Source organism: Olea europaea, plastid (genome assembly GCF_002742605.1).
Source record: "Olea europaea subsp. europaea plastid, complete genome".
Lineage (NCBI taxonomy): Eukaryota > Viridiplantae > Streptophyta > Magnoliopsida > Lamiales > Oleaceae > Olea > Olea europaea.
The window spans coordinates 115001-130000 of NC_015401.1; the positions used below are offsets into that span (position 1 = coordinate 115001).

General features: G+C 32.1%; 11 protein-coding genes and 1 non-coding gene; 3 read left to right on the top strand and 9 right to left on the bottom strand. All coding sequences in view use genetic code 11, as the record gives it.

The window, feature by feature from the left end:
• Positions 1 to 15: 15 nt before the first annotated feature.
• rpl32 (ribosomal protein L32) lies at positions 16 to 177 on the top strand. Its single transcript has one exon. It carries the CDS (start codon positions 16 to 18, stop codon positions 175 to 177), a length of 162 nt encoding a protein of 53 aa, YP_004376469.1.
• Positions 178 to 1005: 828 nt separating this feature from the next.
• Positions 1006 to 1085, top strand: tRNA-Leu. Its single transcript has one exon. It is a non-coding gene; the product is annotated as a tRNA-Leu (tRNA).
• Positions 1086 to 1175: 90 nt separating this feature from the next.
• ycf5 lies at positions 1176 to 2147 on the top strand. Its single transcript has one exon. The coding sequence runs from the start codon at positions 1176 to 1178 to the stop codon at positions 2145 to 2147; it is 972 nt and encodes a 323-aa protein (YP_004376470.1).
• Positions 2148 to 2398: 251 nt separating this feature from the next.
• Positions 2399 to 3901, bottom strand: ndhD (NADH dehydrogenase subunit 4). The gene is given in 1 exon segment: positions 2399 to 3901. A coding segment is annotated over 1 exon segment (1503 nt).
• Positions 3902 to 4012: 111 nt separating this feature from the next.
• psaC (photosystem I subunit VII) lies at positions 4013 to 4258 on the bottom strand. The gene has a single exon. The coding sequence runs from the start codon at positions 4256 to 4258 to the stop codon at positions 4013 to 4015; it is 246 nt and encodes an 81-aa protein (YP_004376472.1).
• Positions 4259 to 4514: 256 nt separating this feature from the next.
• ndhE (NADH dehydrogenase subunit 4L) lies at positions 4515 to 4820 on the bottom strand. The gene has a single exon. It carries the CDS (start codon positions 4818 to 4820, stop codon positions 4515 to 4517), a length of 306 nt encoding a protein of 101 aa, YP_004376473.1.
• Positions 4821 to 5021: 201 nt separating this feature from the next.
• ndhG (NADH dehydrogenase subunit 6) lies at positions 5022 to 5552 on the bottom strand. The gene has a single exon. It carries the CDS (start codon positions 5550 to 5552, stop codon positions 5022 to 5024), a length of 531 nt encoding a protein of 176 aa, YP_004376474.1.
• A 322-nt stretch (positions 5553 to 5874) lies between these two features.
• Positions 5875 to 6387, bottom strand: ndhI (NADH dehydrogenase subunit I). The gene has a single exon. The coding sequence runs from the start codon at positions 6385 to 6387 to the stop codon at positions 5875 to 5877; it is 513 nt and encodes a 170-aa protein (YP_004376475.1).
• Positions 6388 to 6469: 82 nt separating this feature from the next.
• Positions 6470 to 8654, bottom strand: ndhA (NADH dehydrogenase subunit 1). One transcript has 2 exons: positions 8099 to 8654; positions 6470 to 6999 (listed from the first exon to the last, which is right to left on the bottom strand). Exons 1-2 carry the CDS (start codon positions 8652 to 8654, stop codon positions 6470 to 6472), a joined length of 1086 nt encoding a protein of 361 aa, YP_004376476.1.
• Position 8655: 1 nt separating this feature from the next.
• On the bottom strand, positions 8656 to 9837 carry ndhH (NADH dehydrogenase subunit 7). Its single transcript has one exon. It carries the CDS (start codon positions 9835 to 9837, stop codon positions 8656 to 8658), a length of 1182 nt encoding a protein of 393 aa, YP_004376477.1.
• Positions 9838 to 9934: 97 nt separating this feature from the next.
• rps15 (ribosomal protein S15) lies at positions 9935 to 10207 on the bottom strand. The gene has a single exon. The coding sequence runs from the start codon at positions 10205 to 10207 to the stop codon at positions 9935 to 9937; it is 273 nt and encodes a 90-aa protein (YP_004376478.1).
• Positions 10208 to 10593: 386 nt separating this feature from the next.
• The window catches only part of ycf1, a 5631-nt gene continuing 1224 nt past the window's right edge, over positions 10594 to 15000 (bottom strand). The window contains exon 1 of the mRNA in view: positions 10594 to 15000. This exon is cut by the window's right edge and continues 1224 nt beyond it. Coding sequence (YP_004376479.1) covers positions 10594 to 15000 — 4407 coding nt within the window.

The following is a 15000-nucleotide window of genomic DNA, read 5'->3' on the forward strand; positions in this document are numbered from 1 at the left end:
TTAATTTGTATTTAAATGGCAGTTCCAAAAAAACGTACTTCTGCATCAAAAAAGCGTATTCGTAAAAATATTTGGAAAAGGAAAGGATACGGGACAGCGTTAAAAGCATTTTCCTTAGGGAAATCTCTTTCTACCGGGAATTCAAAAAGTTTTTTTGTGCGAAAAAAAAATAAGTAATAAAACGTTGGAATAATCTGAATCGACTTGACTCAAAAAATTGACTCATTTCGAAAATCAAATTAATGAATTCCATTACCTATTGAGTTAATCAATATGAAATGGAATTCGCTCCGCTCTTAGAATATGTAGAATAAGAATTCTTCTGTTTACCTTACTCAATTCAATTCAAAAAAATAAAAATACTTTCTTTTTGTTGACAAAAGAATAAACAAAAGATACTCAATTTTCTTTTTAGTATATTTTCTCATTTCCAAGGCGGGAGTCTTATTTTCCGCATCTCCCTATTTGTTACAATAATACAACTTTTTATTTTTTCTCTATATCCACTTTTTTCTCTATCTATAGAAGAGCAAATAGAAAATCTTGAATCTTTAGTTACTAAAATCATTGAAACTAATTGATTAAAATTTTAAACCCTTTTGTGTAACTTTCTCACTTTTTGATTTTCTCTGAATTCCTATATACACCCCCATATATCTCTAACACTTAGTGAAGAGAGTCTGGATAAATAATGTATCAATTTTGAGTGATCCAAAATAGGTTTTTTTCTTTTGGATTCATTAAGAAAATGGATTTTTTTTGAGTTCTATCCTATTAATTGATAATAAAACTATCTAGTTTTAAAGAGTTCAAGTTGAGGAGAGTATAAAATACACGAAAATCTTAAGAAAACTAAGGCCCTAAACTAAAATAATGAACCTTTAAATACCTATTTGAACTAATTTTTATTCATCCATTTGAATCTTTCCTAAAAAATATTGCAACCAATTGAATTCTTAAATCTAGACGATTGCTTATTCATAGGCTATTATGAGTTCAAGACAAGCCGCTATGGTGAAATTGGTAGACACGCTGCTCTTAGGAAGCAGTGCTAGAGCATCTCGGTTCGAGTCCGAGTGGCGGCATGTCATCTTCTAAAAAAACTAAATAGATCCTATAATGAATTCAATTCCTGATTTCTTGTAATTAAAGAACTCCTATTTTTTAAGATTTTTATGATATTTTCAACCTTAGAGCATATATTAACTCATATTTCTTTTTCGATCGTTTCAATTGTAATTACAATTCATTTGATAACCTGTTTAGTCGATGAAATCATAAAACTCTACGATTCATCAGAAAAGGGCATGATAATGACTTTTTTCTGTATAACAGGATTATTAGTTACTCGTTGGATTTATTCGGGACATTTTCCACTAAGTAATTTATATGAATCATTAATCTTCCTTTCATGGAGTTTATCCCTTATTCATATAGTTCCGTATTTCAAAAAAAATCAAAATTTTTTAAGCGCAATAATCGGCCCAAGTGCTATTTTTACCCAAGGCTTTGCTACTTCAGGTCTTTTAACTCAAATACACGAATCTGAAATATTAGTACCCGCTCTTCAATCCGAGTGGTTAATAATGCACGTAAGTATGATGATATTGGGCTATGCAGCCCTTTTATGTGGATCATTATTATCAGTAGCACTTCTAGTCATTGCAGTTAGAAAAAACAGAAAGTTTTTTTTTACAAGTAATCATTTATTAAATTTAAATGGGTCATTTTTCTTTGGTGAAATCGAATACATGAATGAAAGAAGCAATGTTTTACAAAATACTTCTTTTTTTTCTCCGAAGAATTATTACAGGTCGCAATTTATTCAACAATTGGATTATTGGAGTTATCGGGTTATTAGTCTAGGATTTATCTTTTTAACCATAGGGATACTTTCTGGAGCAGTATGGGCTAACGAAGCATGGGGATCATATTGGAGTTGGGACCCAAAGGAAACTTGGGCATTTATTACTTGGATCGTATTCGCGATTTATTTACATATTCGAACCAATATAAAATGGAAGGGTATAAATTCCGCAATTGTGGCGTCTATTGGCTTTCTTATAATTTGGATATGCTATTTTGGGGTCAATCTATTAGGAATAGGACTACATAGTTATGGTTCATTTACATTAACATCTAATTGAATTCAAAAGGATTCAAAAAAGACTCTTACGAATAGAAAAGTGTACAGTGCATATGAGATAAAAAACTTTATGTGAACTGATGAGAACCCTGTGAATCAAATATTGTAGTGATTCACAGGGTTCGCGCCGATTCAAATTCATTTTTTTACTTAACTTAAGAGAAGAAGAAAAAGCCTTCTTTTTTTCATTGTACAACGAACGATTAAAAAAAAATCATAGGATTTTTTCTTTTTTTTTTTTATTCATCAAAACTATCTATAAAAAGAATTAGATAGAATAACTTCGACCTTGTCAACTGATAGTGAAAGAACAAAATCGGGGTACATACCAATACCTAGTATGGGTAAAAAGATAGAGATTGAAAGAAATAACTCTCGCGGTCCAGAATCAAAAAAATAAGAGTTTGGAGCATTAAATATCTTGTATCCATAGAACATCTGGCGTGACATAGATAATGAATAAATAGGAGTTAATATCATTCCAATTGCCATTACAAAAGTAATTAGTATTTTTGGCATTAAAAGGTATTTTTGACTGGTAATTAGTCCAAAAAATACTATTAATTCGGCAACAAAACCACTCATACCTGGTAATGCAAGGGAGGCCATCGAAAAGCTACTGAACATCGTGAATATTTTTGGCATTGGGATAGCTATTCCACCCATTTCGTCAAGATAAACAAGACGTATTCTATCATAAGTCGTTCCTGCCAAGAAAAAAAGTGCAGCACCAATAAATCCATGAGAGATTATTTGTAAAAGGGCTCCATTGAGCCCTGTATCGGTGATAGAACCAATTCCTATAATTATGAAACCCATATGAGATACAGAGGAATAGGCTATTCTTTTTTTTAAATTCCGTTGACCGAGAGATGTTGAAGCTGCATAAATTATTTGCATTGCGCCTACTATGATCAACCAAGGAGAAAATATAGAATGAGCATGGGGTAATAATTCCATATTGATCCGAACTAATCCATATGCTCCCATTTTTAATAAGATTCCGGCTAGAAGCATACAAGTACTATAATGCGCTTCTCCATGGGTATCTGGTAACCATGTATGTAGTGGTATAATCGGCAATTTGACAGCAAAAGTAATAAAAAATCCAATATAAAATATTATTTCCAAGGCCACAGGATAGGACTGATTGGCTAATATTTCTAAATTTAATGTTGGTTCATTAGAACCATATAAACCGATACCCAGAACTCCCATTAAAAGAAAAACAGAACCCCCCGCCGTGTACAAAATAAATTTGGTAGCTGAGTACAGACGTTTTTTTCCTCCCCACATTGATAGAAGTAGATAAACGGGAATTAATTCTAACTCCCACATGAGGAAAAAAAGTAAAAGGTCCCGACAAGAAAATAATCCTATTTGACCACTGTACATTGCTAACATCAAGAAATGAAATAGTCGAGAATCCCGAGTAACTGGCCGAGCCGCTAAAGTAGCTAAAGTAGTGATGAATCCCGTCAGTAAAATGGGTCCTATAGAAAGCCCATCTATTCCTAATCTCCAATGGAAATCAAAAAAATCGATCCATTTATAATCCTCCACTAGTTGGATTAATGGATCGCCCGATTGGAAATGATAACAGAATGCATAAGTCGTTATAAGAAGTTCTAAAATACATATACATATAGTATACCAACGAATTACCCTATTTCCTCTATGTGGAAGAAAGAAAATTAAGGAACCCGCAGATATTGGCAAAATAACAATTATTGTTAACCAAGGAAAATGATTCGTGGTAAAGACAAGATACACTTGGGCCAGAAAAACCCGTGCTCCAAATATTTGGAGCACGGGTTTTGTCGATAAAAAAAGAAAATGGATTCAAGTAGAGTTTTCTGGAACGTATCAATAAGCTAGACCCATACTGCGAGTTGTTTCATGCCATAAATAAACTCGAACACTCAAGAAATCCGTTGGGCAGGCGGATTCACATCTCTTACAACCAACACAGTCCTCGGTCCTTGGGGCAGAAGCAATTTGTTTAGCTTTACATCCGTCCCAAGGTATCATTTCTAATACATCGGTGGGACACGCTCGGACACATTGAGTACATCCTATACATGTATCATAAATCTTTACTGAATGTGACATTGGATCTATACATTTTTTTCGTCATAAATTTTCGATCTAGTAAACTTATAAATGAATCATATATTTAGATACCAGACGAATCAATGAGTGATCAGAATCAATCTACTTGCGGATTGGTTTATGAGAGAGGGCCAAAATACTTTGATTTCTTATGTTTTTGCAACCACGAGCCTACCTTACACGTAGCAAACCTGCTAATTCGAATTAATTTCAGAATAATTTCTGAATATTCGAATTTCTATTTATATAATTAATACTATTTATTCAACAAATTGGATTGGTTAATACGAGTTGATTTTCTGTTACGATAAATTGATGAAACAATAGCCGGTCCAATAGCTGCTTCAGCGGCTGCAATAGCTATAACAAAAATGGAGAAAATATCTCCTCTTAATTGACGATTATCAAAAAAACCAGAAAATGTTACAAAATTTATATTAACTGAATTTAATATAAGTTCAAGACACATAAGGGCTCTAACCATATTTCGACTTGTGATCAATCCGTAGATACCGATGGAAAATAAATAGGCACTCAAAACAAGTACATGTTCAAGCATCATTAACCAACTCCTTATCAATCTCGATTCATTTCAATATGAACAATAATTCAAGCGATTCGATTCTAACAACAGGGAATATATTGGTAATAGATCTACCTAAAGCTAAAGCATTTCTATTTTAGACAGGAATTCAAATTAAAGGATTATAACATTCATTTCCGTTGATTTTATTTGAATGGAATTCCTAGTTTTAAAGATTTATTATTGACGAGCTATAGCAATTGCACCTATTAAAGCGACTAAAAGAATTATTGAAATGAGTTCAAATGGAAGAAAAAAATCTGTTGATAAATGAATTCCAATTTGTTGGCTATTACTTATCAAATCTTGCTCTATAATCTGGTTTGATTTTGTAGTCCAAATAATCCCGTACCATGACGTATCTGGAATAGTAGTAATTAGTGAAATAAAAAGACTTGTACAAACTATTGAAGTAACTCCATCCCCAACGGTCCAAAGATGAAAATCTTTGTAATATTCTGAACCACTCATGAACATCACAGCAAAAATGATTAAAATATTTATAGCTCCCACATAAATAAGGAGCTGCGCAGCAGCTACAAAATATGAGTTCGATAGAATATAGAATAAGGATATACAAAAAAGAACCAATCCCAACGAAAAGGCCGAATAAATTGGATTGGGAAGTAATACTACTCCTAGACTTCCTAATATAAGACCCGATCCCAGAAAGACTAAAAGAAAATCATGTATTGGTCCAGGTAAACCCATTTGATTTTATAGAAAAAAATAGATAAATCGAAATATTTCATGACTTTGTTGACCTGACCAGGAAAAAAGAAGTTATCTTTGAGGATACTTCTTAATTGAATTAAATTGGAATGGGTATGATGTGGATTGATGTAGATACAGTTATGGGACTACTCTTATTCTTTATCCGAAAGAGGAGTTTTAAACTCTCTATTTTGAAATCATTAGTTGAATAGAAATCGATTTTCAATCCAAATTAAGCCACGATTCTCGCCAACCAACCTATTGACCAAGCAAAAAACCTCATTCTTTTGGATCCAAAAATGATGGAATGGTTTTTGAATCAAGGATTTTTTCCATTTTGTATTTGAGGTGAATTCGAAATTGGTCGAATTGTGTAATCGTCAATTATTGACACCGGTAACCGACCTAAAGCAATTTGATTATAATTCAATTCGTGACGATTATAAGTAGAAAGTTCATATTCTTCAGTCATTGATAAACAATTTGTTGGACAATACTCAACGCAATTACCACAAAATATACAGATTCCAAAATCAATACTGTAATTAAGTAATCGTTTCTTTCGAATATCCGTTTCCAATTTCCAATCAACAACGGGTAAATCTATAGGACATACACGAACACATACTTCACAAGCAATGCATTTATCAAATTCAAAGTGGATTCGTCCTCGGAAACGTTCCGATGTGATCAATTTTTCGTAGGGGTATTGAATAGTTACAGGTAAACGATTCACATGGGACAAGGTAATCATGAAACCTTGACCAATGTACCTTGCAGCTCGTATTGTTTGTTGACCATAATTCATGAACTCAGTTACCATAGGAAACATATCGTAAATATCTATAAATAATTTTATACTTGTTTCTTTCTCTTGTTTGAGACAAGTTGTGAATATAGAATATTCTATTCCTTTACAGTGAAAGAAGTTGGAATGAAGTTGTTAATAATAGATTACCTAGAGAAATAGGTAAAAGAAATTTCCATCCAAGATTTAATAGTTGGTCCATTCTCAGTCTCGGTAAAGTCCATCTTGTTGCAATAGAAATGAACAAGAACAAATAAGTTTTAGCTAATGTAATAAAGATACCGATTATTGTTCCAAAAACTTTACCTCTTTCAAAAAGCTCAGGAATGAATATGTACGGAATAGAAAGATTCCAACCCCCCAAGTAAAGAACTGTTACAAATAATGAAGAAACTAGTAGATTCAGATACGAAGCAACATAAAATAAACCAAATTTGATACCTGAATATTCGGTTTGATAACCTGCTACTAATTCCTCTTCTGCTTCTGGTAAATCAAAAGGTAATCTCTCACACTCGGCTAGAGAAGAAATTAGAAAAACGATAAACCCTATAGGTTGACGCCACAAATTCCACCCCCAAAAACCATATTTTGACTGCGCTTCAACTATATCAACTGTACTTGAACTGTTAGATAATCATAGTCGATGATAACATCACTGTTCCCATCGCTATTACAGAACCGTACATGAGATTTTCACCTCATACGGCTCCTCAGAGGTCGCAAATAAATCTAAGTACCTTTCGACATTATTTATCTTGATATGTTTATAGGATAGATAGAGATTCAAACTCTTATCCTAAGGTAGACCAATGGAATTCTGTCTGCTATTTCTAAAAAATATATATTTCTAATAAATAAAAGTGCTTCTGAATTGATCTCATCTTTTAAGAATTTTCATTTTTCTTTGTTGATTAATAACTTTATCCTTGAATAAAAAAAGAGTTTTTTTGGAGGAATATCACATAGCTATTTCAACCTATCATTTTCCATTACGAAAAAGAATTAGACATTGCACTAGTTCATGCATCATGACAAGAATTCTATCTCTCTAAATAAAATGGGTATATAGGAAAGAAAGAATAAAAAAAGATCTCTTTTTTGCAATTCTATTCTTTCGAGTTTATTTCGTTCCTATTCTCCTTTCTCAGAAAAGGGGGACATTACCAAAGTAAAAGATTACTTCGTTCTTGATAGTTATTTACTTAATCAGTGGATAGGAACATACTCTGGATCGAAATCATGGGGAGTACTTCTTAATCGTTTCTACTAACTTAAAGCCCCAATTGGAATTCCTTTTAGGTACATCCTGTTGGATAATTTACAGAATCTCCATTACTAATCCTTTGCGTATCTTGGTCTTCCTAACCATCCACTCATTTTTGTTAACCTCCCATTATGGTAATACATCTATGTTAATAGATAGTAAAAACTCCATACAGTTGATCTTTTGAACCCGTTTCAAGCCATGATGCCTAATCAACCAATCTTGGGGTAAACAGTCTCGACTGCTTTGCTTATATTTACTTTCATTTCATTCTTGTACATAGGAAATGAGATTCAATCCCTTTAACTGCAAATTCAAAAGCCGTTTTATTTCACTCATATAACTATCTGGTTTAGTTCATCAACCCGAATTCTGAATAAAAAAAGAAAATATATATATTCAACTCATTTAACTTTCTTACTAGAAAGAAAAGAAATAGGGGAAATTTGATGTCTCACCGAATCACACGTAGAGATATTGATAATACACATAGAGTTAATGGTATTTCATAACTAATTGATTGAGCAGCAGCTCTTAAACCACCTAAAAAGGAATATTTATTATTTGATCCATATCCCGACATAAGAAGTCCAACGGGAGCAAGACTTGAAACAGCGATCCATAAAAAAACACCAATACTAAGATCGGCTAGAATAAGGCGATAACCAAAAGGAATTACTGAATAACTTAGTAAAATGGATATGACTGCTATGGATGGTCCGATACTGAATAAACGAGTATCCCCTCTAGATGGAAAAAGATTCTCTTTGAAAAGTAGTTTTACCCCATCTGCTAGAGCTTGAAGAATTCCCAAGGGGCCGGCGTATTCAGGTCCAATACGTTGTTGTATCCCTGCAGATATTTCTCTTTCTAACCAAACAATTACTAGTACACCTAGTGTGATTCCTAATACAAGAGTCAAAATAGGGACAAGCACCCATATGATCCCATAGACTTCTTTTAAGAATTCCAATCTGGAAAATGAATGGATGGCTTGTAGTTCTGTTGTATTATCAATTATCATTTCAACGATCAACTTCTCCCATAATGATATCTATACTACCTAGTATCGTCATAATATCAGCCAATTTCATTCTTTTAACTAACTGAGGCAGAATTTGCAAGTTGATAAAACCCGGTGGGCGAATTTTCCATCTCCAAGGAAAAACACTCTGATCTCCTATCAGAAAAATTCCCAATTCTCCTTTTGGTGCTTCGACTCTTACATAAAGTTCTTGTTTGGACAATTCAAAAGTTGGAGAAGGTTTTTTACTAATAAATCGATATTCAAAATCATTCCATTCAGTATCTTTTACTCTATCAAAGCGTCGGATTTCTAAATTCTCAAAGGGCCCCCCTGGAATTCCTTCCAGAGCCTGTTGGATAATTTTTATGGATTCTGTCATTTCACCGATTCGTACTAAATAACGAGCTAATGAATCCCCTTCTTTTTGCCATTGAACCTCCCAATCAAATTCGTCGTAACACTCATAATGATCAACTTTACGAAGGTCCCATTGTATTCCGGAAGCTCGTAGCATTGGTCCTGATAAACCCCAATTTAGTGCTTCTTCTCCTCCAATAATGCCTACGCCCTCAACTCGTTCTAAAAAAATAGGATTCCGTGTAATAAGCTTTTGATATTCAGCAACCCCTGTTAAAAAATAATCGCAAAAATCCAAACATTTATCTATCCATCCATGAGGTAGATCAGCAGCTATTCCTCCAATACGAAAATAATTATGCATCATTCGCATACCGGTGGCAGCTTCGAATAGGTCATATATCAATTCTCGTTCTCGAAAAATATAGAAGAAAGGGGTTTGTGCCCCAATATCTGCCATAAAAGGACCAAGCCATAACAAATGGGAAGCTATACGACTCAACTCCAACATAATGGCTCTGATATAGCTAGCCCTTTTAGGTACTTGAATATTGCCTAGTTGTTCGGGTCCATTTACGGTTATTGCTTCTGTGAACATAGTAGCTAAATAATCCCAACGTGTTACATAAGGCAAATATTGTATAATTGTTCGGTTTTCCGCAATTTTCTCCATTCCTCTGTGTAAATAACCCAATATTGGTTCACAGTCAATAACATCTTCACCATCGAGAGTAACGATAAGTCGAAGAACACCATGCATTGATGGGTGGTGAGGACCCATATTGACTATCATGAGGTCTTTTCTTGTAGTTGGTGCAATCATAAGTTTTTTACCGAGTCATTCTTCCATGAATTGCTGAAAGTAAAAAGAAGTTCATCAAAATTGAAACGCATAAGTTTAAATGATATCACTCTTTAAATTAACGAGTTTTTATCTCTCGAATATCCAACCGATCAATTAATTCTTTATAACGTACTCTATTTTTTTTTGACAAATAAGCCAGTAATCGTTGACGTTTTCCCAAAATTTTTCGCAAACCTCTCTGAGATGAATAGTCTTTTTTGTGCAATTCCAAATGTGAAGTAAGTCTCCTTATCTTAGTGGTGAAACTGAATACTTGAAATTCAACAGACCCTCTGTTTTCTTCATTTTCTTTTTGAGAAATAACCGAAATGAATGAATTTCTTACCATAAAAAAAAGCCTCCTCTCCCTTTTTACAGATATGGATTTTACCGATCAGTAATAATAATGTCATTTATTTTAATGTGGTATATACAATAATCTAATTCAAATTTCTTTATGAACTCCTAATTTTATCAATTCAAATGAATCAATCCAATTGAAAATTAGATTTAGATAGGGAGAGAAAAGGATTGGCACATTTTCGTATTCACAAAAGCGAAGAATTTAGACCTAAAATGAAGAGGGTTCTGTTGATTCATTTCTAGATCGAATTGATACATTATTCATTTAGTATTGGATATTTAGAATGAAATGTAAGACAGGACGTGTGATGTGTGTATTTATTTGCTTTCATATATCCTATATAGTAGAGGATATATAGGAAAAATGTACTATCAACGAATTTTCAATCGTGGATACAAATGTATCCTTAACATACTGAAACGACTGCCATTATTGGTATCAAACCAATAGCGATTCATACAAGCTAAATCTTCTAATCGATAATTAGGCCAAAGAAAGAACTTCAATTTCATTAATTGATTTATCTCTCTATCAAGGTGATTACTGTCACCTAGAACTTGGCTGCTATTCTTTTCGTTGCAAAATACAGGATTTCTATCTACATCATTCCTATTCTTTGAATTGAAACAAATTAGAATTCTTAATTTTCTACGACGTCTAAATGAGAAAATATTTTCAGGAACAAGCAAATCCAAATGATTTTTGTCTCTATTTCTTGTTATTCTTTCATGTGGTGGAATAGATTCATCAAAATTATTCTTAGCAACATATCTTTGCTCTCGGTATCTTTGATTAGTTTGGTGCTTACTCTTATGAACCAACAAAATACCGATGGTTTGATACATAATAAACTGTCCGTCGTTTTTTACAGACAGACGAATGGGTTCGATAATCAATATTCCCCTTTTCATCAATTCTGGAAGAGTTAAATTCTTCTGAATCAGCATTATATCCAAACTCATTTCTCCCCTTTGAATCGAGGATATAGAAATTTTTCTTGGATCTATTAGCCTAAGCAGGAAACAATATACCTTAATATTATTGATCATTCTTTGATTCAAAGTATCGTCCCATCTCAATTGAAAAAGCAAATAATGTTTCAGGAACAAATCTAGTTCTGCTTCCGTGTTACTTTTGTATTGTTTTTTCTTTTTACCTTTTTTCATGTCCGATCTCGCATAATCTTCTTCAATATCTTTTTGTTGGTTTGAAAGAACGGATCCAAGATCCCCTTGGCTTGTGGTTTTTTTTTCTTCTTGATTTCGATTCTTTATTTTTTTATTCGATGGTATCAAAAAACTTCCCTTTTGCTTTTCATTAATCTTTTGATTTTGATTTTCATTACTATTTTCATTTCTATTCAAATTTAAAAGAAGTAATTTGCTTGGTATAAACCAAGATTTCGTTTTATATGTATTATAAAGTAACAAAAATTCTGGGAAGAACCAAAGTTCCAGATTCAATATGGGACGCTTTAGTATTTTTTCATTCATCCCCATCCAATCAAAAAAGACTTTTGGGGAGTTTGGTAAATTCATTTCTGGAATCATAAGATAAAAAATATTTTTTTGATCAATTATTTGATCATTATTAGTAACAATCTGAGTATTTTGATTACTATTGGCATCGATCGTGATCCAGGCCCCAATATCGACTTTTTGTCTAAGATCAAAATTGATAATTTTCCAATCCAAATATTTCCTATCGGGAGTTTTTTCCATATATAGAATATCGCCCTTTCCTAGATAATTATTGATAGGGATACTCCTCAGCATATCAAAAAAAGTTTCTTTATATGTGTTGTAATTATAAGAAATCTCTTGATTCTTATTTCCTTCAAACGGCGATCTAGAAATAAATGAGTCCTTTTTATTTTCAGAATTAATAGATTTATATGATAAAAGATCATATTTATAGTATTTTTGAAAATTATCTTTTTGATTCAATAATGAATAGACTTCCAAAATATTTTCTTTTTTGGAATCAATTAATTGGTCTTTTTCATATAAATTCCATTTGCTGAAATTTTTCCTTTTAACCATACGACGTTGATAAACTCTATTCCGCCATTGTTGTGGTATTAATCTAGACCATCTGATCTGAGATAAATCGTATTGATAATGCCCTCTTAACCAGTTTTTCCATTGATTCATTTCAGAACTCGGAAGTCTGTTATCCTTTAATTTAGAATGAACTATTCCTTGTGTTTCAAAAGAATCCTTTATTTCAGGCTTAAGAAAAAAAGGGATTCCTTGATATTGAAGAAATGATTTTAATTTATACAAGTTAATAACTTGGGTTTGTGATAATTTGTAAAATACATATGCCTGTGATAAGTACGATAAGTCATAAAAAATATGTGAATTTGTCTTACTATTACTAATATTATAAAGTGACTTTTTTATAGTCGAAATAAACTCAATTGGATTTTGATTTTTTTTATTAATTATTTCTTGACTTGTTTCATTATTGTAAATGGATTTATTCATAATTTTTTTTGTTGATTCAAGAAATAATTTTCTCTTCATTCTGGGAATATTAATGATAGATAAAAATATATTTGTGTAGATTCTTTCAATGAAAAATTGAAAAACAAAAGGTAATTTAGAAATTAATCGAGCATTTCTTCTTTTTAATATTTGCCATTTTTCTAATCTTTTAGCATTATAACTTGTTTTGTTAAGACTAATATTTATTTCCGGAGTTACTTTTTTTTTCTCTTTTGTAATTCTTTCTATTTGATTTCTAATTGTATTTGTTCTATCAGTCAGATCCTTCATTTTTTTTTCTGTCAATGAAGAATTTGTCCAATCTGGAGATGCAATTTGACTAAATGATTTATGAATCATCTGATTGCTGATTATGGGATCTCTTTCTTTTTTAGTTTCACTCGATTCATATACTTCTACTTTTCTTGATCGAAATAAGAGAATTGGATTTACTTTTAAGAGTTCTTTTCTTATTTTTTTTAAAAAAACGACACTTTTGATAACCCATTTTTTTGTTTCTTTTGAAACTTTTCGAAGTAATTTTATTTTTCCTTTAAAAATTTTTAGAAGTAGAAAATATTTCTTTTGAAATTTTCCAATTTTTTTTTCGAGTTCCTTAAAAATGGGTTCAAAAAAAGAGGGTCGTTTTCGGGGAGAACCAAAAGGAAGTTCGGTTTCCATTCCCAAAACTGTTAAAAAACAAAAATCATCTTTTTCTTTTTTCTTTTTCATTATTAGATCTTTATGAGAGAATCGGAGTTTAGATCTGTGCCAAGGTTTCAGACACAAAGGAAATAAGATTTTTATCTGAATACCATCTGTCAACCAATTTTGTGGAAATTCTGTTTCGGACAATTGAACACCATTATAGGTACATTTAACATGCATCTCCCTATTCCATTCCTCTAAATCCTCATACCATTCAGGAAGTTGCAATAATAACATACGTCCAATATTTTTCGCTATTATCAATGAAGGTAATAGAATATATTTTCGAAAAAGAGATTGAGTTATTAACATGGAACCCCTTATTACTTGCGCAAATGGAATGGTATCCCAGGCCTCTGCTATCTCTATTCGCGCGTTCTCCTTTCTTTTGTTCTCTTCTTTTTTGTCCTTCTCTTTTTTTTCTTCTCTTTTTGTTTGCTCTTCTGTATACTCTACAATTTTGAATGCTGACCCCCTCCCTACCCAATTTCTAAAAATTTTTTTAATTGACCCAGAGATATCAAAAGAAAAAAGAAGGGATTTTTTTATTCTGTCCAAAAAAAGAGGGGAATGCACATTTGCTTGAAACAGTTCCCAAATAACTATTTTACGCCTTTGAGCACGTATAGAACCTTTTATTATGCCTCGCCTAAAATCTGATTGTTGTGAATAGCGTATCAAAGCGACTTCGTCTGTTTGATCAGGAGGATTAGTATCCTCAGTATGCTCCTTGTTACCAGTAAAAATTACTACGCGTTTGGCTTTTCTTGAACGAATTTCATGATCTAATGGTCCGTTTTCTTGATCTTCTCCTGCTTCTTGTTCCAACTCGCTGGTTAATTTGTATAACCAGCGAGGTACTTTTTTACTGATTTCTTTTATTCGAATCGATTTTTTACTAATTTTTTGAACATTAGTATCAGTTACAATTCTATTTTGAAAATATTTCAAATATTTTGTTCCTTTTTCTGAATCTATTCTTCCTTCTTCTTTATCTGAAAATACAGAAAGACCCCTAGAATTTAAAATGGATCCTGATTCTTTACCAAGTTCATTGATGAAAGTTAAGAAATCAACAATTTCGGTTGATAATGGTTTTTTATCAAATCGATCTATTTTCTGTTCAATTTTTTGGTAATCAGTATCAGGAAGAATGATACCATGAATCCGATTTATCCCAACTTTCTCTATGAAATTGTCTATCGAAGTTTTTTTTATTTTTATGATTGAAGGTGAAACGCTTTTTGTTATTGTTCTCCGATATGGTCCGTTCAAGAAAGGATCATATATTTTGGGTAAGTATTCTTTTGTAGTATTGTCATTACACAACCTAGTCCTTGTTTCGAGTATATTCAAAAAAAGAGATTCTTTGTCTAGAGCTTGAATTCGATTTACAAATTCGTTGTTTAAATTATTACTTTTTTCTTTGTTGGTATAAACCCAATGATTGTAGAGTTCATTAGATGAGAATTTTTGTAGTGTAGGCAGAGATATCCTTCTTTTTATCATTTCCAAAAAAGTTGACAAACTGGGTGGATATGTAAAAGATATTCTTTCCTTTCCAGCACTTTGGCATGTGTC